The sequence below is a fragment of the Lepus europaeus genome, chromosome 5 (genome assembly GCF_033115175.1).
Source record: "Lepus europaeus isolate LE1 chromosome 5, mLepTim1.pri, whole genome shotgun sequence".
NCBI classification, from domain to species: domain Eukaryota; kingdom Metazoa; phylum Chordata; class Mammalia; order Lagomorpha; family Leporidae; genus Lepus; species Lepus europaeus.
The window spans coordinates 55418151-55445501 of NC_084831.1; the positions used below are offsets into that span (position 1 = coordinate 55418151).

The 27351-nt window shown below is 45.8% G+C and overlaps 1 protein-coding gene across 1 annotated transcript in view; it reads left to right on the plus strand.

Moving 5' to 3' along the window:
- PGM1 (phosphoglucomutase 1) overlaps positions 1-23176 on the plus strand; it is a 75031-nt gene extending 51855 nt beyond the window's left edge. Inside the window, exons 7-11 of the mRNA XM_062191474.1 lie at positions 537-652; positions 11627-11762; positions 14775-14958; positions 18324-18458; positions 22535-23176. Of these exons, the coding sequence (XP_062047458.1) occupies positions 537-652; positions 11627-11762; positions 14775-14958; positions 18324-18458; positions 22535-22624 (661 nt within the window). The 3' untranslated portion in view covers positions 22625-23176. The remainder of the gene's footprint in view (positions 1-536; positions 653-11626; positions 11763-14774; positions 14959-18323; positions 18459-22534) is intronic.
- The last annotated feature ends 4175 nt before the right edge of the window (positions 23177-27351 follow it).

Below are 27351 nucleotides of genomic sequence, written 5' to 3' on the forward strand. Positions count from 1 at the left end.
GGCCTTCTGATAAAACAAAGGGACATTGACAGTCAAAGCCTGGGGCCGGCCGTCATTGTGACTGTGTGACCTTGGCATGATCACGTAACATTCTTGGCCCCATTTCCTTCTCTCGAAAATGCTGACCTCCCAGACCCAATATTCTATGATTCTGTGATCACCAGTGCATCCGAACCTCATTCTTCTGTTCTCTACAGAAGGGTTCTAGATGCAGTTTACATCCAAAGCAGGTGGATTTAAATCGCCTGAACAGCAGCCCTGCATACTTTGTTACTGTTGCTTCTAAAACATCAAACTCTGTCATCTGAATTAATTCTTCCTTTTTTCCTCCCTACCCACCTCCTCTGAACCCACACAGAATAGCCCATTGTGTGCAAGTTTCCTCTTATGGTTTTCTACCAGCCTTAGAATTATGTTTACCTCTGAGCAGTGCTAAATGGGACCCCTGATTACAATAACGGTCGCTCATTTCCATCCCTCACATGGCCCTGTGCACAGTCCTGCTGTGAGGTAACTTTGATTTCATGTCTTTGAAGGGTGGCAAACGCCACAAAGATTGCTTTGTATGAGACCCCAACTGGTTGGAAATTTTTTGGGAATCTGATGGATGCAAGCAAACTGTCCCTCTGTGGGGAGGAGAGCTTCGGTACCGGTAAGTCGTACTTCTGTGCAAGCATTTTCTACCCTGGAACGCTACCTCTGGTGAAAGCTTAGCCTGCTGAGATAGCATTGAAATAGCAACAGTGGCTGACGTGTCCTAGATCCAGACACAATTTATTTATAACAACCCTGATGCAGTGTGCACATTTGAAAAGCAGTGAGCACAAGTTCGTTCAGCCAGGAGGGCTAATTTTACTCTCAGAGGATCACATCTAGGAGACAGGAAGTTTAGGGGCCTCCTCGGTGGCGTGACCATTGAGTCTGCAGGGATTAAACAGAGTGATAAACATATTTTTCTTCCCTCAGTGGTCAAGGAAACCTTTATAAATGTTTTCATTTCGGGGAAGAAATATGATGGAGCAAGTCAGTTTTTCGTTTTTATTTAAAGGGAGGTTTTAGCATAGCATTAAATCTTTCTCTTTCATAGGCCCAAGTTTTCTGTAGCAACAGTTACAATTTATCAAGGCTAGATGAAGGGAGACCATTAAGGTAGAACTAAGTTGCCAGGTGATCAAGAAATTAAAAACACATCCTTGTGCATGAGGGTATGTGTCAAAATTGCAGTACAGTGAAAAAGTGAAACGGAGTATACTCTGGGGGTGACCCAAGACCCTCAGACACTAGTTCTGTGCTTTCCCTCCGCCTCCATGCCTGTCCAAATATTGACCTGAACTCCTACCTCCTCCACGGCCTTCCCCAGGACCCCGGCACACCTCCATTAATCTCTCTTTTCTAAACATCTATTCAGGTGTGTGGCCTCTTCCCATGGGTTGGTCTCCAGCCAGGTTGCAAGGTACTTCGATGGCCACATCTCTCCTTCTATCCTCTCTATCCAATATTTTGAAGTAAAGTAACCAGGCTTCTAGGGCCTTTAAAACTCTACTGCTACTCTTTAGCAAAGAGAAGATCAAAACCAAGCATCTGTCAGCCTCACAATTCGGTTGTGAGGTTAAATGGAACAGAACAAAGATTTCCTTTCCTTTCCCACAGGTCTGGAGGTAGATGGATAGAGTAAACTGGTAAATTGGAGGCACATATTTACAAAATTCTGAGCGCTTTCATACCCTTGAGACCATAGAAGTATCCTTGGGCAGTGAATTACTTGTAGAGTTGGAAAGCATTAAGAAAGATGAATCTTGAATATTCCACTAAGGAGGCAGAGATGGCATCCCAAAGTTCTAGATCTTTGATCGGAGACCATAAGGCCATTGCTTAATCCTTTCTCACTTCATAAAATATGGATAGTGCCACGTTATTCCGTGAGACACTACATGGATACCCAATGAATCTGTGAAGTGGTCTTCTCTCATGATATTCTTCCCAGTGTTTGCCCATTCTAGGCTGGATATCAGTCATTCTTTATGAATGAAAATGTCTCTGAAGGCAGGCATTGTGGTTAAGCCTTTGGTTTTTCTGCCACTTTTCCTATCCCATATTTAATCAGTGTTGAGCCTAGTGAAAAGAGAAAAGTCTAGAACCAGGTTTCCTAGAGTGTGTGGGAGTGTAGAAGAATACTAGTTCCACAAGAAGGTTCTAGGAATCAGCAAAGACTGGGGAACTTGGAGTATACTTCTCAATCTTGCATATTCCCAATGATACTGACCTTTGAAGGTTCTGAAACATTCTGCTTACTATAAGGAATCCTGTTAGTACAGTTTTGTCCAAACATAGTTAACCACAATATCTTCCTTCTGGTAGTACATCCAGTAACATCTTGTCCCACAGACCCACAAAAGAGATGAGAGCTGGGGCCGAAGCTGTGAAGTAACAGGTTAAGGCACTGCCTGCAATGCCAACATCTCATATGGGCACCAGTTCGAGTCCCAGCTGCTATATTTCTGATCCAGCCCCCTGCTGATGTGCCTGGGGAAGCAGTGGAGAGGGGCCCAAGCTGCAACCAAGTAGGAGACCCAGATGAAGCTCCTGGCTCCTGGCTCCTGGCTTCGGCTTGGCCCAGTCCAGGCTATTGCAGCCATTTGGGGAGTGAACCAGTGGACAAAAGAATCTCTCTTTCTCTTTCTCTCTCTGTCTCTCTCTGTATCTCCTTCTCTTTCTATAACTCTGTGTTTCAAATTAGAGAGAGAGAGTGGGAGAGTGAGAGAGTGAGAGAGCAGAGCCAAGTAGGAGTCTCTGGTTAACTGGAAGGCACAGGCCTGAAGTCAGGACAGCTGGTTCCTGTCTTGCATGACAGACCCCTCAAATACTTGAAGCTACTCTCAGTCCTTTTTCTCCACACTGCCCATCCTTGGGCCCTCTGATTATTCATTTCACATTGCTTGCAGCCCAAACACCAACCTCTAGATGCTTCTGAGTTCTCCAGTGCCCCCTGTTGGAAGGCCATGCTGAAATCTTCTAGGTTGACCGGGCAAGTGAAGGTGGGGTGGGATGATTATATCTAGTGACCTAGTGACCTGGGCACTGTACTTTTCTCCGTATAACTTTTACTTAGGTTAGCTTTTAGGAAGTGTTATGATACAATGTAGCACATGAACAGTTGTGGATTGTTAAACCCTTCAAGCTTTCACCAGGGATCATTGGCCAAGAAAAATCACCCCTGTTGCATTTGTAGAATTGATTTCTTGGCACCAAAATACAAGACTTTATTCTTTGCTAAAATTTGTTATTATTTATTAACCCATTCAACAAATTCCAAGTTTGTCATGGTTATCCATCCATAGTTTTATCTCCCCTCCAATATCTTTTATATACAAAGAGAGAGTGCATCATCTAGTAACCCACAAGGTCTTTCTCTGTTTGTAAAAAAAATAAATAAATAAGATAAACAGTTTGCTAAAGATAAACAGTGTGTTAAAGATAAATGTTTTCAGAACAAGGCTGCAAAGCCAGGATTCTCCAGTGCTGTGAATGAGAGTTGCCGACCTTGTTTAAGTGAACTTTGGCACTCTGTGTTTATACAGGAGGTAATTCCACCACCATGCCCCTTGCTGGTGACATTTCCAACAGTTCCTTTAGAGAGTTCCTCAGGGTGGCTGTTGGCCATCCTATGAGTTTTGAAATATTTGAATTCTATAGGTTCAGTGCAAGGTGCTTTGTTTCTGTGTTTTTCCTGGCAATAGCAGAGGCACTTTCTCAGGAACTTTCCAGAATGGGTCAAGTGGGACAAGAGTATTGGCTCTCCTGGCACCATATACTTCTCCCTTGTTGAACTCAGTGAATCTGTAATTTTATTATTATTTACAGTTATTTCAGTGCTATCTGTGGTCTCCACTAGACTGTGAGTTCCATGAGGATAGGAATCTTCCCTCTTTCTCCATTGTATCCTTAGAGCCACACATAGAACCCAGCACAGAATAGGTGCTCACTAAATACTTGTTGACTGGATTAGCAAGCCCAGCAGTCACTTGGTATCTTCCACGTAAGCAAATGGAATCCTGCTGCTTGAGAGGGAGGACCTTTAAATGTCACTGGGTGTCTTTTCCTGGCTGGAACCATAAAGGGCCAGGCGCTGCTTTCCTCCTTCAACACCCACCTGTCCTCTCACAGTGATCTGGGGCTCTTGGGAGGACTCAGCACCACTCAACTCCATAGTCCAGGGCTGGAACCCCCAAGCTCTGTGTGGAAAGAGATGAGTGTTTGCATAAGATGCTTACTTGCAAAGAGGTGCACAAGAGTCTGACTTGAGAAGAACCAGTGGAAGAAGCTTCATCAAGTGGAAGAAGGAAGCAGTGCGTTGAAAGAGCAAGCCAAGAATACTGTATTACTATCATTACATGTTAGTAATACATGTAATACATGATTCTTTCATGGTGGAGAAACGGCAGCTTTCTCACATGATTTTCATAACCACAGAGGCCAGGACACCTCCCCAGACCTCAGCATTGCAAACTCCAGGGCTAAGAGTGGATTTTTGTGAGAGAGTCAGAACTTGGGGGGGGGGGGGCAGAACTAGACAGGTTGAACCTGCTGTTGTCAGCTGATCTCCTGATGCAAAGCTGTTGTTCCTCCTGACTGTGGGTGATGATGCAGAGGCTTGAGTGTCAGTTCTGTCCCACCTTGGGCTTGATAGGAAACTGAGAGTAGACTCATTGAATGTCACTGTCCTCAGAGAAGTGAGAGGACCAGGAAAGAGGAATGGGAAACACGGTTGAAAATGAACTTGGTGTCACTTGGCAGTATGCCAGTAAGTGATGATCTGATCAGACTAGAGCTTAGCAGTATTTTTTTCCCCTGTCCCATCTTTAAAGGGTGCTAGTGATAATGCAAGATGCAGGAGAGATAAGTTAAAGAAATTGCCATTAATATTTTGCAAGTTTCTTATAAAAAGTCCTTCATGTTGCTACTTCTTTGCATCAACGAATTCCTCAAACTTTTCAGCTGAATCCCAGGTACTGGGTAAGCTTTGGAGACATAATGGTGAGAAAGGGCTTCTCATGGAAGGCTCCATGAGTTTACCTATGGGGAGAACGTCAGCCGTTGTCCAGTAATTACAGCTATGCATAGTGATAGCAAGAAGGTACCCAGAGCTGCAGGAGTTCTGAACTCAGGAGCAACTAGTCTGGTTTGGTGGTGTAGGGCTCAGTTTTCTATCAGGTTCTCTGCCCATTCTAGCTTGCACAGATCTTGAACACAGTAAGTATTTCCCTGTAGGTTAAGCCCCCTAGGGAAGGTTGCAGCTTCCCGTATCTGGTGTCCCACAAAGAATACCCCAACAGCAGTAGGCTTTGACCCTCCTTGGAACAAACGCAGTTCAGCAGTGCCCTGGGTGTCTGCCTTCCTCCCCTGAGTGTGCTTATCCCGGCAGGGCAGGGGACGGGTCTTACTCATGCGGGTGTCTTGCTGTGTGCTTGAATGTGCTGACACCGAGTCATGTTTGTTGAGTGCAGGGTGAAGTTTGTGTTCAGACACAGATCCTGCCCTCAGGCACTCACTACCCTCCTCCAAAGGCAACCAAGTCCCACAGGCAGTCTCAAGGTAGTACAGGAGCGATTGCTACATGGGAACACTCCTGGGGGCTGGAAGGATCTGGAAAATTATTGCAAGGCTCGCCTTGCTTTCCAAGGGAGCCATTTGTATAGTGGGAGGCAGAAGGGATGGGATCGTGAGCCGAGCAGGTCTGCCGAGCTGCCCAGCCAGGAAACCCCAGTGGGATCTGGCCCTTCCGTGGGGTGGATTCTGTGTGAACACTCACTGTGGGCCAGGCTGCCGTGGGTGCACCACTCGGAGCCTAGGGTGGGGTCTGATCACAGGGACTGACAGAAGCACAGAGCAAGGCAAGGAATGCATCCTGGATGAGGGTGGGGTTGAGATGCACATTGACTGGCAATTTCCAGGCAGAGAGAACAGCCTGGGAGCTGGAGGAGAGAGAGGCAGACAGACAGACGCTGAGACTTTCAGAGAACAGTTTTTAGCTGCCACGTCCCTGTCCTGAGGCCTGATACCCATGGAGGCAGAACTGTGGTGGCTCCTGGGAGGCCCATAGCAGTAGATGTAACCTAATTCCTAAACCATTAGCTCTTGGCTCCCCCAGCAAGGGCTGACATTTTTCTTGGCTGAGACCCAGAGTGTGCCCTGACGGAGACGAGTCTGTACTTACCACAAGGTGCTGATTAGGCCCAAGTCGAGTGACAGGTGTTTGAAGATGCTGACGGGGCAGGACGGCATGTGCTGAGTCTCGGAGCTGGGCCGCAGTGCAGGGACCTGGTGCAGAGCCCAGCACCACCCTTGTCGGGCCAGCATAGGCAGGCCTGGCCACCAGTGTTTCCCCATTCTTACTATTCCGTGAGCTTGGTCTTTTTTCCTTCTGAAAGAAATGCAAACATGGTGGTCCAAGTAAGTCACATTCATTGTGGGGAAAAAGGAAGGAGAAAAAAATGCTCTGGATTCCCACTGCCCAGAGGGATTATATTCTGCTTTCTTCTCCAATATGTACAGCAAAGGAACATCAATTTTTCAAAGCTTAATAAGGTCAGTGGAAAATATATAAATATTCCCTAAAAGTTTTTTTTTAATTTCTCTCTTTATTCATAATGGTAGCTTGCATTCATATGGTACTTATCCATCTGTAAACTACTACCCCGACTTGCTTTATCACAGTAATTTCTTGCAATGGTATGAGTTTAGCATAATTCCCATTTTGTAGTCTAGGAGACTGAGAATCAGGAAAGTGAAGTGACTTGTCCAAATTCAAATAGCTTATAAGGAACAGAGCCTCAAATTCAAATGTTCTGATTCTTAAAAAGCAAAGCATTTTCCCACGAGCCACAACTGTAAAAACAATAGTTTTGAAGACACACACATGCAGTGTTGCCCTTTTTGGCTAGAAACCTGTCACCATTCATCAGAACACTGAAGGAAATGAAACCTACTCAGCCTTCCTGAGTATTAATTGAATTCTAGAGCTTTGGCACATCCAATGTGATTTGTGAAATTAATCAGAATATCCAAAGAGACTGAGGATCATTGTGAGTGGGATAGAATGGTTGTTTATGTTACCATAATATTAGGTGAGCACTGGGTGAGATTTTTACTTTTTATTTTAATTTCCACATGAAAGAAAAAGACAAGTTCCTTACGTAGAGCAGAAACACTGCTTCCATGCTTTCCATCTAGCAAAGCAAAGCAAAGCAAAAAAAAAAAAAAAAAAAAAGTAACAGAAGGAAAAAAGAAAAAAGTTTTGATAAAAAAGGAGGAAAACGGCCCATGGAGTGCCGATAAATAATTCCAAGCTGTGTACTGCTGTCATGAATTCCCAGTACATCGGGGAAGCTGCCAGAACCTTGCTTCTCAGGAGGAACTGTTGCCAAAACATATCCTCATTTGCAAAAGCTGTAAGAGGCAGGGAGCTAACTTGTTATTACTTAAAATAGCAGTAAAGGCAAATAAGTATCTCTTATAATAAAACTGGGTAAACAAATCTAAAGTTCGTTATGTAAAGCACTAAAAATATTGCCTACTGTCTCTAGTTTTTGCCAGCGTGAAAGTTTTAAGGGCTGTTCTAAAAGTGGTATCTCATAAGAGAGAATAGCTTTTGAAAGAAAAAGTAGTATATTTTTATGAACCAAAAAGAAAATGTTGCATAGTGGATTAGTTGATTGATAGATTTGTTCATGCACTTGCCTGCCATGTTCCCTGTGCTAGGCTAGTCACCAGACTCAGTTACAAGGATAAATAAGCGATGCCTCCAAGAAGCACATGGTTAGTGGGCACAAAGGCTCATAGCTAGATGAAGGAGGCTCCGGGAGCATGTGCCACCCCAGAGGTTTTGTACAGGCACATTAGCAGGGAGCTGGATTGGAAGAGGAGCATCCAGGACTTGAACCAGCACCCATATGGGGTGCCAGCACTACAGGCAGCAGCTTAACCCTCTAAGCCACAGCGCAACCCCTAATTTTTCTTTTTAAAAACAATGCAGGGTCAGTGATGTGGTGTGGTAGATTAAGTCTCCCCCAGCTCCCTGCTAATGCACCTGGGAAAGCAGTGGAAGGTGGCCCAAGTTACTGCTTGGTCCCTGCACCCATGTGGGACACCCCGAGGAAGCTCCTGCCTCTGGCTTCAGTTCAGCCCAGCTCCAGCCATTGTGGCCATCTGCGAAGTGAACCAGTGGAAGGAAGACCTCTCTCTCTGTCTCTCCCTCTCTCTGTCTAAAGTAAATAAATAAGTCTTTTTTAAAAAAAATGCCAGCTTTTTATTATATTAATTCATTACCTGTATTTATTTCTTGTTGAATTTCTTGTTTATATTCTAGGCTGTTTTTATTTATAGTGAGCTTTTGCTTTTTTCTTATCACTACATAAGAACTATTCCTTTATTGAGTGTTAAACATCTACCTTATGGTTGTAGATATGTTTATTTTTTAAAGTTTATTATTAGTCTTTGAATTTTATCTGTGGTAGTTTTGCTATATAAAATGCTAATTTTTAAGTAGACAGATGCATCATTATTTTCTTATGAATACTTCATTTTTCTTTTTTAATTTATTGTTTTTCTCTTTAAAATATTTATTTATTTTCACTTTTTTTGAAGGCAGGAAGAGATCTTTTACTCATAAGTTCACTTCCCAAATGCGCCCAACAGCTGGGGCCGGGGCTGGGTCAGGTTGGAACCCAGTCCTGGTCTACCACATCGGTGGCAGAGACCCAGGTACCTGAACCGTCACCTGCTGTCTCCCAGGATGCACACTAGCAGGAAGCTGGGTCAGAGGTGGAACCAGAATTGGAACCAGGCACTCACTCCAGCATGTGTTGTGGGCATGCCAAGTGGTATCTTAACCTTTGTGCAAAATGCTCACCCAAATACTGAATTTTTTAACAATTGATGTTATTTATTTGAAAGGCAGAGAGTGAAAGGCAGAGAGACAGAGGCTTTTCATTCACTGGTTCATTCCCCAAAAGCCAGAGCTGAGCCAGGTCAAAACCAGGAGCTGGGAATTCACTGTAGGTCTTCCTTGTGGGTGCCAGGGACCCTGGTGTTCGGGCCATCACCTGCTTCCTCCCAGGATTCAAATTAGCAGGAGGCTGGAATTAGGAACAGAGCCAGCACACAAGCCCAGTCACTCCATGTGGAATGTGGGCATCTTAACTGCTGGCCAAACACTGCCCCTCTGTGTACTGGGTTTGTATTTATTTTACTCCAAGATAGTATAAAAATATGTATCTCTAGTATTCAAAGGCTTCCAATTGTATAAATCAAGTTTTAATTCATCTGGGATTCTTTCTGGGATGGTGTTTGATAGGAAATAACTAAAGTCTTTCCAAGATGTTTAACCAGCTATCCAAACATCATTTAGAGATGAATCCATTCTTTTCCCACAGCCTTGAAGTAGCACACTTATCCCAAACTCAAACTTCATATGTGCTTGCATGTTTCTAGGTGTTCTCTTTAGTTCCATCGATCCAGCAGGCTATTAATTAAATAATTTAATTTAAAATTAAAAATTTAATTTAAAATAAATCTTCTAGAAATAATAATAATTATTATTATTTTAAAGATTTTATTTATTTATTTGAGAGGTAGAGTTACAGACAGTGAGAGGTAGAGACAAAGAGAAAGGTCTTCTTTCTGTTGGTTCACTCCCCAAATGGCTGCAATTGGCTGGAGCTGTGCTGATCCGAAGCCAGGAGCCAGGTGCTTCTTCTGGGTCTCCCACATGAGTGCAGGGGCCCAAGCACTTGGGCCATCCTCTACTGCTTTCCCATGCCACAGCAGGGATCTGGATTGGAAGAGGAGCAGCCAGGACTAGAACCGGCATCCATATGGGATGCCAGCGCTGCAGGCGGAGGATTAACCTACTGTGCCATGGTGCAGGCCCCTGATAATTTAATTATTTAAACTGTTTCTGTAAGATTTGTTTTTCTTACATTAATACTTTTTAAACTTTTATTTAATAAATATAAATTTCCAAAGTACAGCTTTTGGATTACAGTGGCTTTTTCCCCCCCATAACTTCCCTCCCACCTGCAACCCTCCCCTCTCCTGCTCCCTCTCCCATTCCATTCACATCAAGATTCATTTTCAATTATCTTTATATACAGAAGATCGATTTAGCATATATTAAGTAAAGATTTCAACAGTTTGCACCCACGCAGAAACACAAAGTATAAAGTACTATTTGAGTACTAGTTATAGCAACATTAATGCTTTTTGATTGCTGTACCATATTCTACTGAATTATTCCACTGACATTTTCATTGGCATTTGCCTTAAATTTCTAAATTGCTTTGACAGTCATCCATTTCTTCTCTGTATGATGTTCTTTACTCAAAATAGGTTGAGTATCCCTTTCCCAAAATGCTTGGGACCACAGCATCTTGAATTTTGGCTTTTTCTAGGTTTTTGAAAATTTGCATACACACGCACACACACACACACACAATGAGGCATCTTGAGGCTGATGCTCAAGTCTAAACACAGAATTCATTATGTTTCACGTGCACCTTATATGCTTTTTGTTAAATTAAAATACTTGAGAGAAGCTTCTTGAAGGAAGGAAATGGTTTCTTTCAGCTTGCAGTTTGAGGGTTCACAGTCCAAGACAGGGTGGCCCCATTGGTCTGACATCTGGTGAAGGCTGGCCGTGGCAGAACGTGTGCAGAGAAGTGGCCACGTGGTGAGCCAGGAAGCAGAGAAACTCAAGAAGCAGCCTTGTCGTGAGAGCTGCACTTAGAGGGCAAGCCCTCGAGGACCTAAAGACCTCCCTCAGGAAACCTAGCTAATCAAGTCTCTAACCTTAATCCAGTCATCATTAGCAAAATTGAGCCTCAAACGTCTGTATGAGCTTGGGGAGCTAAATGCTGTTTCAGCCATAGCATCCATATACTCTGAAAATAGTATGACACTACATTTTCAGTGCACCTGCATTTTGACTATGATGTGTCGCTTAAAATCAGATGTGACATTTTCCTGTAGTAGTGTCATGTCTGTGCTCAAGAAGTTTCATATTTGGGAGCATTTTGGATGTTTGGATTAGGAACTCTGAATCTGCATATTATTCCCTCCAGGTATTCAAGTTGCCAGTTAAGTTTTATAACTTACTTAGTGGCAGCTGGATGCTTACTGGGTTCCCCCCCTCCCCAAAAATTTATTTTATTTATTTGAAAGGCAGACTGACAGAGAGAGAGAGACAGAGAGACAGAGAGACAGGGACAGAGACAGAGAGACAGAGATAGATCTTCCATCTGCTGGTTCACTCCCCAAATGGCCAAAATCGCTGGGTCTGGACCAGGTGAAAGCAAAAAGACTGGAACTCCATTCTGGTCACCTAGGCAAGTGACAAGGGCCCAAGTACTTGGGCCATCTTCTGCTGCCTTCCCAGGCACACTGACAGGGAGCTGGATGGGAAGTGGAGCAGCCAGGACTTGACCCAGCACTGCCATATGGAATGTGGCTGTTGCAGGCAGTGGCTTAACCTACTATGCCACACATTGGCCCCTGGATGCTTACTGTTGAGGATATGCCCAAGTGTTTTGGAGAAGTCATGTTGCTCACAGTGGCTCGCTCTGCCTGCCAGGTTCTGACCACATTCGTGAGAAAGATGGGCTGTGGGCTGTGCTTGCGTGGCTCTCCATTCTGGCCACCCGCAAACAGAGTGTGGAGGACATCCTCAAAGACCACTGGCAGAAGTTCGGCCGCAACTTCTTCACCAGGTGAGCTGCAGCCTGGCTCAGGCAGAGGTGGGTGGGGCGGTGGGTGGTTCTCGTGTGCACGAAAATCTTCCCTGTATCAAGTAATAAGAAAGCCCTCATTCATTCAGCCTCTACCCATAGGGGATTTTAAAAATCATTCAGTTAGGAATGAGATTAAGTTAACTTAATGAAGAACATGCCTGAAACATTTTACTAACATAATCAAAGAGAATACACGCTCTAATAAGTATGTTCAAATATACTCATTGGGTGAACGTGATGATTATACTGGATCTGGTTTCTCAAAAATGGGTTAGAATTCGGTTTCTGCCCCTTACTAAATTGGGAAGTCGTTTAACATCTCTCTGGGCTCAGTTGTTTCATTGGGGAAATGGGAACGCGATCTTGCTATTGAGAAGCTCGAATGAAATAGGATTCTGCAAGCATTTTGTAAATTCTGAGTCACCAGAGTATGGACACCTTGGTTTAAGTTATGGGAACAATTATGAGTAGTCCCAATCAACATTTCCTACTCATTAAAATAGATTCCCAAAGGCTGTGTGCTTGTCAGTACCGCATTCACTGACGGAACAACTCTTTACTGTCTACTCTCTGCCAGGCACCAGGGATTCAGCAGTGAACCAAAGACATAATAACACTTAAGAATTCTTTTCCATGTGTACTTGTTTTTTTTTTTTTTTTTAAATATTATATATTTTTTAAACCAGTAATTTTTTTTTAAATCTTTCCAATTCACGTTTCTCCCAGAAATGTAAAATCTAACAAAGTTTTTTCCTGGCCTTTAGTATTTGGACTGTGGAAAGGAAATATTTGCTGGGTAAAATATGCGTCTGTAGGAAATGTATGGATAGAATTTCTCTGGACCTCCGTTGTCTTTTTGACAACTGAGTGAGTTTGACTAGATGTGATAGCTCATGACCTTTGGATAGTCAGGAAAGGATCCAGCCCTAAGCAACCTGGGCTCCTTAATCAGAATCCTTATTAACTCTGGAGAAACGTATTGATCTCTTCTTCCTCTAGTTATTTATTTATTTATTTTTTGACAGGCAGAGTGGACAGTGAAAGAGAGAGACAGAGAGAAAGATCTTCCTTTTTGCCGTGGGTTCACCTTCCAATGGCCGCCACGGCCGGCGCACCGTGCTGATCCAAAGGCAGGAGCCAGGTGCTTCTCCTGGTCTCCCATGGGGTGCAGGGCCCAAGCACTTGGACCAACGTCCACTGTACTCCCGGGCCACAGCAGAGGCTGGCCTGGAAGAGGGGCAACCGGGACAGAACCCGGCGCCCCGACCAGGACTAGAACCCAGTGTGCCGGTGCTGCTAGGTGGAGGATTAGCCTGTTGAGCCACGGCGCCGGCCCTAGTTATTCTTTTGTGGAAGACAGAAATGATAACTGACACCTGGTACCACAGTAGCCCTGGGACCCAAGGCAAGAATCACTCCGTGAGAGCAGGCATGAAGTTTCACAGAAACAGGCCCATGTCTGTTTTTGTGCCATGTGGTATCCCCAAACAGCTATCTCCCAGTAGACACTGTATAAATGAGTTTCAAATAAGGGACTGAGTTAATCAGTGAACAGTAGCCAGACTGGAATAAGGCTAGGGGAACTCGTTCAGAGAAGGGGCTACATTTGAATTAATTAACAGTCCCCATATTAAACTATTTTTAACATATTTTTATTGTCAAATATGACTGCTAACCCAGTATTCTGGATCACATCCTTAGAATCTGCATTTCTGACTAGTTAAAACTCTAGTATACTCTCTTTATGGAACCAAAATGCTAGGCACTTTTGCACACATTGTCTCATGTTAACCTCCAAGGGGTCATGGAGAAGGCACCTGAGATTCTGAGCCAAGGCCACCAGCCCGTGGTCACACAGGCAGCGATCGGTAGAGGCTGCGTTCATAGCTCGTCCTATGTGAAGACGATGCAAAGCCCCGATTCTTTCCGTTCCACCCTGCTGTACCTAGGATTTGGAAAGCATTTGCCTCGAACACCCAGAGGTCACAGATGTAAAGCACACACACCTGGTTGTAATTTCTTGCTGTTTATCATTTTAACAGGGGGAGAGGGCTGACTTCAAGATTAGGGGGACCGTTTTGTCCTTGAATCATAGACTAATGGAGCCAGAATGGGGGTTGGCCTTAATTCCTCCCTATTTCTCATGTCTCACAGGTGTCATCTTGCACACGGTGAATTTGCTTCCCTATTGCAAATAAATATGAATTCTGCTAACTTGAGCCTCTGAAAAATAACTCCCTCCAGAGGGTGCATGCCAATAGGTCAAGAAAAGCCACCTGCTAGAGTATTCATGTTCATAAGATAGAAGTCAAGAACAATTCTCAGAGGAAAAATAATTGGCATGAAATTTCATTGGCAGTGCACTCTTTTCCCCTGGCCCTTCTGCATCCACACCAGGCCTCCATGTCAGGGTGAATCCAAAGCACAGTGGACTACACTGTCCCCAAAAGGCGGGAAGCATCGCGTCTGGTCAGCAAAACCTTGGCCTTGCCTTAGGAAGCTCCTGTGGAGACTGGAGCTTCCCTTAGCCAAGGTCGCAGCCGCCTCAGGCAGGTCCCAGGCTAGGAGCCATCCAAGCCGTCCTCCTCATCCCGAACAGGCTCAAGGAGTTTGGAAAAGAAGCGGCTGAGCCACATGGCAGATTTTTGAAGAGCTCTCTGGAGATAATGTTGCTTTTAACTCTGCCTCCTCAGGATGTTAGATAGGATCTCTCCAGCGCCTTTGAAGCACCTTAGAGCTTTATCCTGTAGAAAAGCCAAGATGGGCAGGTTCTGCCATTTCAGAAGCTCCTAACCCTTCCCCGAAATCCTCCAAACCCTCCCTTTCATCCCCAGCCTGTTCTGTCCCCAGTGGCTGACAAGCTCATATGTTTTGCCGACTTCTAAAGTTCCGTGGTTTTGGGGGCGGGCCAAAGAAACGATGAAGAAAGTGCCGCTCGCCCTTGGTGTGGCCTGAAGTTAGCCCGCGGGACTCACCCTCATTTTCTTCCAGGTATGATTATGAGGAGGTGGAAGCTGAGGGCGCCACCAAAATGATGAAGGACTTGGAGGCCCTCATGTTCGATCGCTCCTTCGTGGGGAAGCAGTTCTCAGCGAATGACAAGGTTTACACGGTGGAGAAAGCCGACAACTTTGAGTACAACGACCCGGTGGATGGAAGCGTCTCCAAAAACCAGGTGGGAGCAGATTTCCTTGTCTATAGGAGACGGGCCCCAAGGCTTTGTCTCTGAGGTTTCAAGGGCATTTTTCCTTCGCTGGCTCGTTTTTCTCCAGTAACTGTTCTCAAAGACTTTTCTTTCTTTCTTTGTTAAATGTAAAAAAATGTGTTTATTTGAGATAGAGAGACATAGAAAGAGAGAGAGAGATCATCGGCTGGTTCATTCCTCAAATGCCTGCCGCAGCTGGGGCTGGGCCAGACCAAAGCCAGGAGCCAGAAACCCAATCCCATGTAGGTAACAGAAATCCATTTACTTGAGCCACTGCTGCCTCCCAGGGTCTGCATTAGCAGGAAGTTGGAGTCCTGGACCACAGCCAGGAATTGGACCTTCTGTGGGTTCTGATGTGAGATGTGATGAGGATGTGGGTGTCTTACTCGCATCTTACCTAGTAGGTTAAATGTCTGCCCACAACAGACTTTTCTGCCGAGTTTCATGTGACTGTCACATGCGTTTGGAGGGAAATTTGCCCTGATTCTAAGCATTCCCCTAATGACCTCATTTTGGGACTTTTAGCCTAGACCCAAGAGGAATTTTTGACCCTTCCAGAATTATATGCAGTATGTCATGTCAGGTGTTTAGGAACCCTGGAAATTAAAGACTGGGGAGAACTCCGGTATCAACTCTCTTTTCTCTCAACAGATTATTGCAGAATGACAGCAAGAGTGGGATTGTCATACATATTTCTTTCATGTGTGTTTCCAATTTCTAAAACAGAAGACAAACACAGACAAGGCCTTCCCAGACTTAGAAATGTCAACTGCTGTTGTCCACAGGACGCAGTAGTATGTAGCAGCATCCCGCAGTTGAGACTCTGCCCCGTCCTGGATGCAGACAGACCTGTGAAGTTTCCCCTCATTGTGTGCCTGGTACCCCAGGCAGCAGGCTTAGTCATCCCTTCTCCCAGCCTCTCACAGAATGGACTTGTCTCTAGCAAGCTAGGAACAGAGATAATCAAGAAGGGCACGAAGCCTTCCAAGTTTGCTTTTTCCTGATAGGTCCAGAATTTTGGCCCAGTCCTTTGCAAGGCTTCTGATCCAACAAGGTTTGCAGAAGATGGCCTGTGCAATTTGTTTAGAGCCTCTCTCAGGAGAGCAGGTGGTGGGAGGGTCAAGGGAACCTGGCCACAGTGACCCGCAGGGCCTGGGGTCTCCCTCCTTCGGAATTCTAGCCAAGTGGCTTCTCAACTTCGTGCCTTTTCACCATCTCTGAGAACTTTGAGGCCACTATAGGTTATTATAAATTATGTCTGAGATGATTAGAACAAAAGAGGCCTGGGGTTGAGGAGGTGAGACCGAGCGGAAGTCTCATAGTAAAGCACTCAGTGGGAGAACAAAAAGGCCGGGAAAAGGGACCCCCAAGTCTGTGCTGCGTCTGACACCTGCTAGGAGAGAACAGAGGAGCAAGGGTGTGTGTGGGAGGGATGCCAGCCCCGGCAGAGGCGCTGCTCTCTGTGCTTGGTAAGAAGGCAGAAGCTCCACATTCTAGAATCAAACCTGAGCACCGGGGCCGGTGTTGGGGTACAGCCAATTAAGCTGCGCTTACGACTCCAGCATTTTGTGTCAGAGTGCCAGTTGGAGTCTCAGGTGCTTCACTTCCATTCCAGTTTCCTGCTAATGCTCCTGGGAAGGCAGCCAGTGGATGGGCTCCTGCCACCTTTATGGGAAACCAGAATGGAGTTTCTGGCTCCTAGCTTTGGCCTGGCTCATACTATTTGTTGTGGTCATTTGGGGAGTGAGCCAGTGAATAGAAGATCCCTCTTTTTCTGTCCCTCCCTCTGTGTGAGCGTGTCCTGCCTTTCAAATAAATAAATCTTTTTTTTTTTTAAATGCTGAACATTTAGGTAGGAGAGAAAATCTTTCAAAGTAGAGACAACATCTGCAATCAAGAAAAAAGAACTTAGGAGCTTCAGGCTGAAGCTGCGGGGGAAAGAGACTAAATAGGGTTTCTAGAAAGCACGAAATGTCAAGTGGAAATGAACTCTATCCTCTCAGGGATGAACGACTGGGATGTGTATTTTTCGTACTTCACCTGCTGCCTTCACTAATGAACACTAGTGATTGGCACCGTTAAGCACTAAGTAGGGAGGGGTGACAAACAGCAGGTGAGAAGCCGTACCCTTCCTTGCAGTCGTTGGTGTTAGGCAAAGTTCATCTTTGCATGAAGAATTTACAGACCCATAAAGACTGAGGATCCGCAGGCGGCCAACTCACCCAGCCCTCGTCCCACAGGCTGAGGAATGCATACTCAGCCTTTCCTTCTGAACCAGGATCATTGATATTGATCAGTGATATCCATTGATACCAATCAACGATATTGCCAGGGAGGGAGAGGAGGGGGCAGCAGAGAGAAGGGTGCCTTGACACCGCCTCACATGGGGCCCCAGGTTGAGTCGGCAGGCATCAGCAGGAGGCTGGCTGCCCCGGGGGCCTGCCCGGTAGGTCAGGAGTAGCTGCTCTGCCATTTGGGCCAGGAGGCTCCCTGACATCTCTATGCGGCCCTTTACCAGTGTTTTGTAGACGTCTTCCCCACATCTGCCGGAAACCTCTCCCACCCTGCTTTCAGCTCATTCTGTCCATGTTTTCCTCCTGACCTGGGAGTCAGATTTCTCCATCTAGCAGCTTTGACTTACTTATTTATTATCCAATCTGGAACGATGGGTCCATACCCCTGGGGAAGCCTCCTATTGTCCAGCATCACTGACATCAGGTCTCCCACGTGGCCCTGGAAGTGCTCCTCCCATGTTAGCTAAGCCCCTGTTGCCCAGATGCAGTGAGAGGTGGACAGAGGGCAGACTTGTGAGACCCAATTGTTGTCATTCATCAAGGATCTAAATCAGCTGGTGCCGTGTTTCAATAGGCTAATCCTCTGCCTGCGGCGCCAGCACACCGGGTTCTAGTCCTGGTCGGGGCGCCGGATTCTGTCCCGGTTGCCCCTCTTCCAGGCAGCTCTCTGCTGTGGCCCGGGAGTGCAGTGGAGGATGGCCCAAGTGCTTGGGCCCCACACCCCATGGGAAACCAAGAGAAACACCTGGCTCCTGGCTTCGGATCAGCACGGTGCACCGGCTATAGCGCACCGGCCGCGGCGGCCATTGGAGGGTGAACCAATGGCAAAGGAAGACCTTTCTCTCTGTCTCTCTCTCTCACTGTCCACTCTGCCTGTCAAAAAAATAAATAAATAAATAATAAAAGAAAGAAAAAAGGATCTAAGCCTCCAGTTGGTCAAAATGGGTGAAATTAGGTCTCTAGATAGATGCCTCTTAATTTGCCGGTCTTCAACCTCCCATCTGGCGTGAGGGGAAAGAAATCTCTGCTTATCTTTTCCAGGGCTTGCGGCTCATTTTTGCAGATGGTTCTCGCATCATCTTCCGACTGAGCGGCACCGGGAGTGCGGGAGCCACCATCCGACTGTACATTGATAGCTATGAGAAGGACAATGCCAAGATCAACCAGGACCCCCAGGTAACGCCCAGGCCCTCTCCCCTGATCGGTTTGTTCTCTCGAAGAGAAGGGTAGGGCTTCTACTGAGTTGCCATCACTGATTTCTCAAAGGACCCAGCAGGATATCAGCCATGCTTGCTGTCCTCCATGTCTCTCTCACAGGACCTGGCAGCAGTGATAGAAAACAACAGTCAGAATTAACAACTGTCTGAGCATTTGCTATCGTAAGCCCATTACATGAATTAGCTCATTTCATTCTTAAATGAGGTAGGCTCTATTCTCCTTACTCCACAGTAAGGAAACTGAGAACAGAAGCCTTCAGGAAGAGCTAAAACGTTGCATGCCTGGTACCTGGCAGGTTCAGGATAACTCATCAGCCCCTCATCTGCTGTCTGATCTGCCATCAATCATTCGTCACTTGGCTTAGTCTGATCACTTGCTGTGGCAGAACACACACTGATTCTAAACTTGGCAGGAACAGAGAGCCGCAGTTTCATGCATATTCATGGAAAAGTCTGTGGACTTGAGGCCACACCCAAGGATTCTCCAAAAATATATCAGAGTGAGGCCGGGCCCCGGAGCTAAGGGTGGGTCAGAGAACTTGGAGGATAGCCGCCAAAATGGGGAACCCAAGGGAAGGCAGTGATGCACAGGGGAGTTTCCCCAAGTGATGCTCCCCAGCCAGAGCTCCATGGCCAAAAACAGGAAGTGTTGCAGTGCACGGGCCACTTCTTGGCGATTCATAGCACTGCACCTTAAAGGCTCTGAGGAGACTTCCAGTAAAGACACCTGTTCAGAGAATGTTTGTGAAAGGCCTGAATAAGCATTTTTCCAAAGAAGACATACAAATGGCCAACAGGTATATGAGAAAGGTGGACAGTATCTCTAATAAGCTGGGAAATGCAAATCAAAAACAAATTGAGATATCACCCAATGGTGATGGCTGTTACCAAAAAATCAAAAATAACAACCATTGAGGAAGATGTGAAGACCCTTGCCTGCTGTTAGAATGTAAACTGGTACAGCTATTCTGGAAAGCAGTATGGAAGTTTCTCAAAAAATTAAAAATAGAAGTACTATATGATCCAGCCTACCTCTTCTGGATATGTGAGTGATCTCAAAAGAAGTTCATGGAGGCTGGCGCCATGGCTCTATAGGCTAATCCTCCGCCTGTGGCACCGGCACCCCGGGGTTCTAGTCCCGGCTGGGGCGCCTGATTCTGTCCCGGTTGCCCCTCTTCCAGGCCAGCTCTCTGCTGTGGCCCGAGAAGGCAGTGGAGGATGGCCCAAGTGCTTGGGCCCTGCACTCGCACGGGAGACCAGGAGAAGCACCTGGCTCCTGGCTTTGGATCAGCACGGTGCGCGAGCCACAGTGCACTGGCCGCAGCGGCCATTGAGGGGTAAACCAACAGAAAAAGGAAGACCCTTCTCTCTGTCTCTCTCACTGTACACTCTGCCTGGTCAAAAAAAAAAAAAGAAGTTCATGGAAAATGTGTGTTTGGAAATGCATGGGTTTAAAATTTTTTTGCATATAGGTATATCTTTTAGTTTCATTCTAGTATGAACTTTTTGAATTACCTGTATATATCCAAAGGAACTGACATCAGTATCTCAGAGATGTCTGCACTCCCAAGTTTATTGCTGCATTATCCCATGATATTGAACCAACCTAAGTGTCTACTGACAGAAGAATGGGAAATAGTTGTTTGATATTTGTGTGTATGTGTGTGTGCATCACAATGAAAAATTATTCATCTTAAAAAAAATAAGGAAATCCTGTCAATGCCACAACATGGGTGAGCCTGAAGAAAATTTTGTTAAATGAAATAAGCTAGACACAAAAAGACAAATACTGCATGATCTCACTTACATGTGGCTTCTAAAAACAGTTGGATTCATAGACACAGAGAGGAGAGGGTTAGTTATATGGTGCAGGGCTGGGGGAAATGGGGAGAGTTTAGTCCAAGGGTATGAAATTTCAATTAAGCAGGACAAATGAGATCCAGATATCTAATGTATAACATGGGGACTGTAATGAATTATACTGTATTGTTTATCTGAAATTTACTAAGGCAGTAGATCTTAAGTGTCCTCACTACCAACATCACAACAAGAAATGTAAATAGGTGAAGAGACTGATATGTTAATTAGTTTGACTATAATAATTGGTTCTCTATATATGTATGTATATAATCAACACGTCATGTTGTATACCTTAAATACAAACAACTATTTTAAAATTAAAACCAACAGCATTTGTCATGCATAGTTTTCCACAAAGCCTTTTTGTTCTAACTCTAACAAAATTCCTATAAAACTCATTTGGAAACCCCTGGCATAATGGTTTTGAGCATAGGTTTCAGAGTTAGAGACATCTTGTTTTAAATTTGGTTGCTGCCACTTATTAACTGTGTATCCTTGGACAAATCCTTTCAATTTTATGTGTCATGGTTTCCTTGTCTATAAAGTGGCAGACTGATACCTAAGTCATAGAGTTGTAGGGATTTAAGGAGACGATGAATGAAAAATGCTTGTGGGGCTGGTGTTGTAGTGTAGCAGATTGAGCCTCTGCTTATACCACTGGTATCGCACGTCAGAGCGCGGGTTTGAGTTCTGGCTAACTGCTCCACTTCTGATCCAGCTCCCTACCAGTGTACCTGGGAAAGCAGCGGAAGTTGGCCCAAGTACTTGTGCTCCTGCTACCCCTGGGGGAGACTTAGGTGGAGTTCTGGGCTCCTGGCTTCAGCCTGGATCCGGCCTGGCCATTGTGGCCATTTGGAAAATGAAGCAATGGATGGAAGATTGATCAATCTATCTGTCTATCTATCTATATCTATATCTCTGTCTTCTCCTCTCCTTATATAATTCTGCCTTTCAAATAAATAAATAAATAAACAAGTAAATAAATAAATGTTTGAAAAAGTGCATAAACCCTAAGGCTGGCAATAGGATAAACACAGTTCATTTTTTAGTCTAATTTTTTTTGAAAAATTATGGTAAGAACCATAATATTTACTGTCTTAGCTTAAGTGTATGGTCGAGTAGACTTTTTAATTTTATAAAACAAACTCTGCACCACTAAACAACGCTTCCCCATTTCTCCACCCCCCATTCTCTGGTAACTCCAGTCTACTTCCTATATCTATGAAATTGGCAAGACACTCTCTGTAAGTGGCATGGTAGCTTTCTCTTTTTTTTTTTTAATATTTTATTTATTTATTTGAGAGGTAGAGTTAAAGACAGTGAGAAGGAGAGACAGAGAGAAAGGTCTTCCTTCCAGTGGTTCGCTCCCCAAATGGCCACAATGGCCGGAGCTGCACTGATCTGAAGCCAGGAACCAGGAGCTTCTTCCAGGTCTCCCACACAGGTGCAGGTGCCCAAGGACTTGGGCCATCTTCTACTGCTTTCCCAGGCCATAGCAGAGAGCTGGATCGGAAGAGGAGCAGCCGAGACTAGAACCGGCACCCACGTGGGCTGCTGGTGCCTCAGGCAGAGGATTAACCTACAAAACGCCATGGCTCCGACCCCAAGCATAATAGCTTTCATTACGGAAAGGGGGAGGTGAGAGAATACTTGCCATGTACATGTTTCCTAGGGGCCAGACTCCAGTTTTAATCATTGCCAGATCCCTGTTGTGTTGCTGGCATCCCTAAAACTTAAACCAAAGGCAGTGAAGTCTGCTTCCTAGACACTTTGAATATTAACACAAGAGGACAGAAGGGAGGGAATTGTGTTTGTCTTCAAGATAAATGCTTGGTATAAGGTAGGTACAAAGAATGAATGAAAGATAAGTTTTTCTGACCCATGAACATCAAGAGGTGGTAAATGTCACTCGGGCCTGCTGATGATTGGACAGGGGGAGTTGGAGAGGAAGGTATCAAGTTGATTGGTAGTTGTTCATTCCATATGACAGACAGCGGTGTGGATTCCCTGGAGTTGGGGAGGAAGGACATGTATTTAGTTTTAGCTTGGAGACATGGGAACAGACATGCGGACATACGGGTTTAGGGCTCACAGGTGAAGGTAGGGCTGGAGCTATGGAATCTGTGTTTGTAGAGGAAGTGATAGAAGAGGTTTTTCTCTTTATGTCTCCCTCAGGTCATGTTGGCCCCCCTCGTTTCCATTGCTCTGAAGGTGTCCCAACTCCAAGAAAGGACAGGACGCACTGCACCCACCGTTATCACCTAAGAACACAGACCAGATGATGTACGTCCCTCCGCCCCAAGTCATCTGATTGAAGAGCATGGACGGAAACAAAGTGCACAGGCCCCGACTTTCTGGGATTTAATCTTTACACTAACTGTTGGCGAACAGCGCATTCGTGAGGCACTGCCGGTTGAGATGCCCTTGGGAGCCACGTGGGAAGGAGGGAGGGGCCCCGAGGTTTATGCTAACGTCAGTCCCTGATCCTGCCCTCCTGCACTGCCCTTGGGTGGGTGCTTGCCTCCTAGCACCAGGTACCATTACACTGCCGTGGAAGGAGGAGGGTGAGCATCCACGAGAGGCCCCTTTCCATCCTGGGGCTATGCCAGTGCAATGCCAGTGCCAGTTGCTTTCTCCTTCATGAATCGTTCCCCCATTTACTGTTTACATTTTACCCAACAAAGTGCAACTTCTGGTGCCTTCTCTCCAATCAGTTTTTCCTCAGAGTGAGACGTACTCGTCTAGAGATTTCTGCCTTGTTTTGCAACATGGTCCCGCTACACAATTATTTTGGGCTATTAAAGCAAAATAAGCTGCTGTTGCTTACTGTCTTCTTTTTTTTTTACTCCTAAACTACAAAGTGCTGGTTTGATTTCAAAAAGATTTCTTTTTGGGGAGGAGGAGGAGGAGGTTAGTATGTTTTGTTTTAACCTCCTAGCCAGAAAACAAAATGATCTCTGTGCTAGATTGCAAAACATTACACTCATGAACTGGAATTTTAAATCCTAGCAGGGTTAGCTGAGCCCACGCTCTTTCAGAGGTAGACAAATTGAGCTTGAAATGGTTACTTGGAATGAGGGAAAGGAAGATGGCTTTCAGGAGATTTAAACGGTAAAGCTGGGATGCCATGATGCCTGTTGAAGGGAAGAGGCGGAACTCCCAGAATCTAAGAGAATTACTGGCATTTGGCTGGAAATCTTGAGCTCACTGGCATCTTATGCATCTTAGAACACCCATAGTCAATCCATACGTATAACACAGTAGTTAAAGCATAGACCTGAGAGCACATGAAGATGCCACTTAGGATGCCCACATCCTGTATCAGAGTGTCTGGGTTTCAGTTCCAGCTCCTTCATTTCTTTCTTTTTTTTTTTTTTTAAGATTTATTTTATTTATATGAAAGGCAGTGTTACAGAGAAAAAGGGAGAGAGATCTTCCATCTGTTGGTTCACTCTCCAAATGGCCCCAACAGCTGGGGCTGGGCCAGGCTAAAGTCAGGAGCTCGGAGCTGCATCTGGTTCTCCAACATGGGTGCAGGAGCCCAAGCACTTGGGCCATCTTCTGCTGCTTTCCGAGTACATTAGCAGAGAGCTGAATCAGAAGTGGAGCAGCTGGGACTAGAACTGACACCTAGATGGGATGCCAACATTGTTGGCAATGATTGGCAATGACTTAACCTGCTGTACCACAACACTGGCTCCAGCTCCTCCATTTCTTTTCTTTCTTTCTTTTTTTTTTTTTTTTTAAGATTTATTTATTTGTTTGAAAGAGTTACATCTGCTGGTTCATTCCCCAAACGGCCACAACAGCCAGGGCTGAGCCAGACTGAAGCTAAGAGCCAGGAGCTTCTGGGTCTAGCATGTGCATGGCAGGGACCCAAGCACTTGTGCCATTTTTACTGCTTTCCCAATTCCCAGCGTATTAGCAGAGAGCTGGATTGGAAGTAGAATAGCCAGGACTCGAACCAGTGCACATATGGAATGTTAGCACTGCAGGCTGCAGTTTTAATCTGCTGAGCCACAGCCCTCGCCCCCTGCCTCTCCATTTCTGATCCAACTTCCTGCTAACATCCATCCTGGGAGGCGGCAGATGACGGCTCAAGTACTCGACTTCCTGCCACCAGCCTGGCCTACTCCTGGCTGTTGTGGGAATTGGAAAAGTGAACCAGCAGGTGCAAGCTCTATCTTTGTTTGTTGCTTTCTCTGCCTTTTATATAAGATTAAAATAAATAAATAAATAAATAAAATTTTTGAAGCATAGACCTGGTAACCAACCAGCACAAATTTGAATGCCGTGTGGGACCTTGAGTCTCTCTGAATAGTACTCCCCTCATCTTTAGAATGGGAGTGCGGAGGTACAGACATCATGGCGTAGCAGGTCGCCACTGCCTGGGACAGCTGCATCCCATATCAGAGTCCTTGGGACACAGTGTTGCCTGTGCTTCCAATCTACCTTCCTGCTAATGCAGGTGGGAAACAGCAGGTGATGGTCCAAGTGCTTGGGTTCCTGCTACCCACATGGTAGACTCAGATGGAGTCCCTGGCTCCTGGTTTTGGCCTGTCCCAGCCCTGGCAGTTACAGCCATTTAGAGAAAGAAGTAGCAGATAGGAGATCTTGATATCTCTCTCTGTCTCTCTCCGTGTGTGTGTGTGTGTGTGTATGTAACTGCCTTTCAAATAAATAAAATGAAGATTAGGAACACTTATTCTGCTTTATGGACTTGAATGTTGCTCAACTGTAGAACTGTAAATAAAGCCAATAAGATCTCCATAAATAAATAAAACAAGGGTAAAATACTTGTAACTTTACAGAGTCATTGAGAGCAGTGAGTGAGCATGGCTGTAGAAAGCAGTGAGCATCTAGTTCATGGTAGGTTGTCAGAGTAGGAACTGGGATTGTGTTTACAATATTGCTTCTCGATTGTAAAGTATAGGATAAACCAGAGCTACAGTGCTGATATTTGTAATACATTTTATAGTTTGCAAGGCACTTCCACAGAGTCACTTGTCATATGGCAAAAAGGCAGCTCAGCCCTGTAACTCCCCTTAGCCACTCAGTATGGACTCCCCATTACAGGTGGCAGGATCTCTACCTAGAGTGAGCTTCCCATGTTGCTGTTCAACAAGAGACTCCTACCCGGCAAATGGAACTGAGCTGACCATGATGAAGATTTCTTTTGGAACATGAACGCCATGCCAGACACTCTGTAAGTGCTCCCAGCACTCTCTGAGGTAGCACTGCCCACTTTACAGATGAGGTCCAGTTACTCACCCAAGGTGACAGACACCACTGGGAAGCAGTAGGTGCTCCCAACACTGTAGCTCCAGCCCTCCAGGGTTCACCACTACTTCCTGTTCTGTCTCCTACCGACGGGCTACTTCTAAGCTATCTCTAACCAGTGGAAGAAAGATGTGCAGGTGCCCTTCGTCTTCTTATTAAAGGGGAATCCTGTGTATCTTGGGTGCCAAAGACTCTTGGTTTGGTACAATTGTTCTCTCGGGGATTTTGACACCTGAGTGCATCAATCAGCCAGCAAATAGGCATAGGCCCACATTGTGAGATGCCATGGGGAGGAAAGGTTGTGTAACACAGAGTCGGTGCCCTCAAGCTGCCCGCAAGATGAGCTGGGGTTCACGTCTAGCACAAATAAAAGACTACAGGATGTATGTTATGAGGTGTGTGGGCAGCACTTGCTGTTAGAATCCATATTTCACAAGCTCCTGTTCTGGTTCAGATGTTGGGCAAGATGCTCTCCAGTAGCCTCCAAACGAGACACTGTCCCCATTTTAGAGTCAAGGCAACTGGAACTCAGCAGAGATAATCTGCCCCAGGTGCTCAGGTCCACGTGGTCGCATTGGGATTTTGATCCTAAATCTGTTCACTTTCTTGACTCCCTTCTTCCTCCACGTCTGTTGAATCAGCTGCAGACACTCCCAGTTCTGTGGCCCCTGGAATGGCTTCAAATATTTCCTCTTTGTCCCTGATCGTAATCAGCTGCTTTCCCTCACCCCACTCAGCTGCAGCTTGGAGCTAAAAGCTCGGGGAAGGAAGAGGGAGGTGGCTGGAGTCATGGAGAATGGCGGTGGGCATGGCTAGGGGCTACCCTTCCTCCCTCTATGGCTGCCAGAGAGCTGCCCCAGCACGCGTGCCCACTGGGGTTGTGGGAGACAGAACTCTGAGAGGCTGGCCAGCAGCACACGGCCCGGCTTCCCTGTGTCCCGGGGCTGATGTGGTCTGTGAGTCAGGCATGTTTCCACTGGGGTGTGGTGTGAACATCAGGGTGGAACTGTCTGGAACTTCACTTTCTCCTCCGCCTTGACATTCAGCTCTCATGTCTGAGAAGCCAGTTCCTGCTCTGGGGTGTTCCCTGGGCCCAGAAAACAGCCAGGCTTCCAGGGAAAGCAGAGGCCAGGTTCTCGGCAGTGCTGGGGGTGTCATTCCCTGGGCCCTCCAAAGCCAGGCTTTGAAAACTGAGTCCCTCGGCTTTCACTTCCTCAAAGTTCACCCACGGTGCTGTCTGCAGTATTCCATGTTGATTCATTAGAAAGAAGCTGGTCCTGGGGCCGATGCTGTGGTGTAGAAGGTTAATCCCATGCCTGCGGTGCTGGCATCCCACATGGGCACTGGTTCGAGTCTCAGCTGCTCCACTTCCAATCCAGGCCCCTGCTAATGGCCTGGGAAAGCAGTGGAAGATGACCCAAGTGCTTGGGCCCCTGCACCCACATGGGAGACCAGAGGAAGCTTCCGGCTCCTGGCTTCAGATCGGCCCAGCTCTGGCCATTGCAGCCATTTGAGGAGTGAACCAGTGGGTAGAATACCTCCCTCTCTCTCTCTCTCTCTCTCTCTCTCTCTCTTTCTCTCTCTCTCCTTCCCTCTGTAACTCTGCCTCTCAAATAAATAAATAAATAAATCTATCTTAAGAAAAATAAAGCTGGCCTTGCTGCCTAAGAATCCTCCAGAAAACCAATTGCCCTGTGAGTAAGAGACACCCC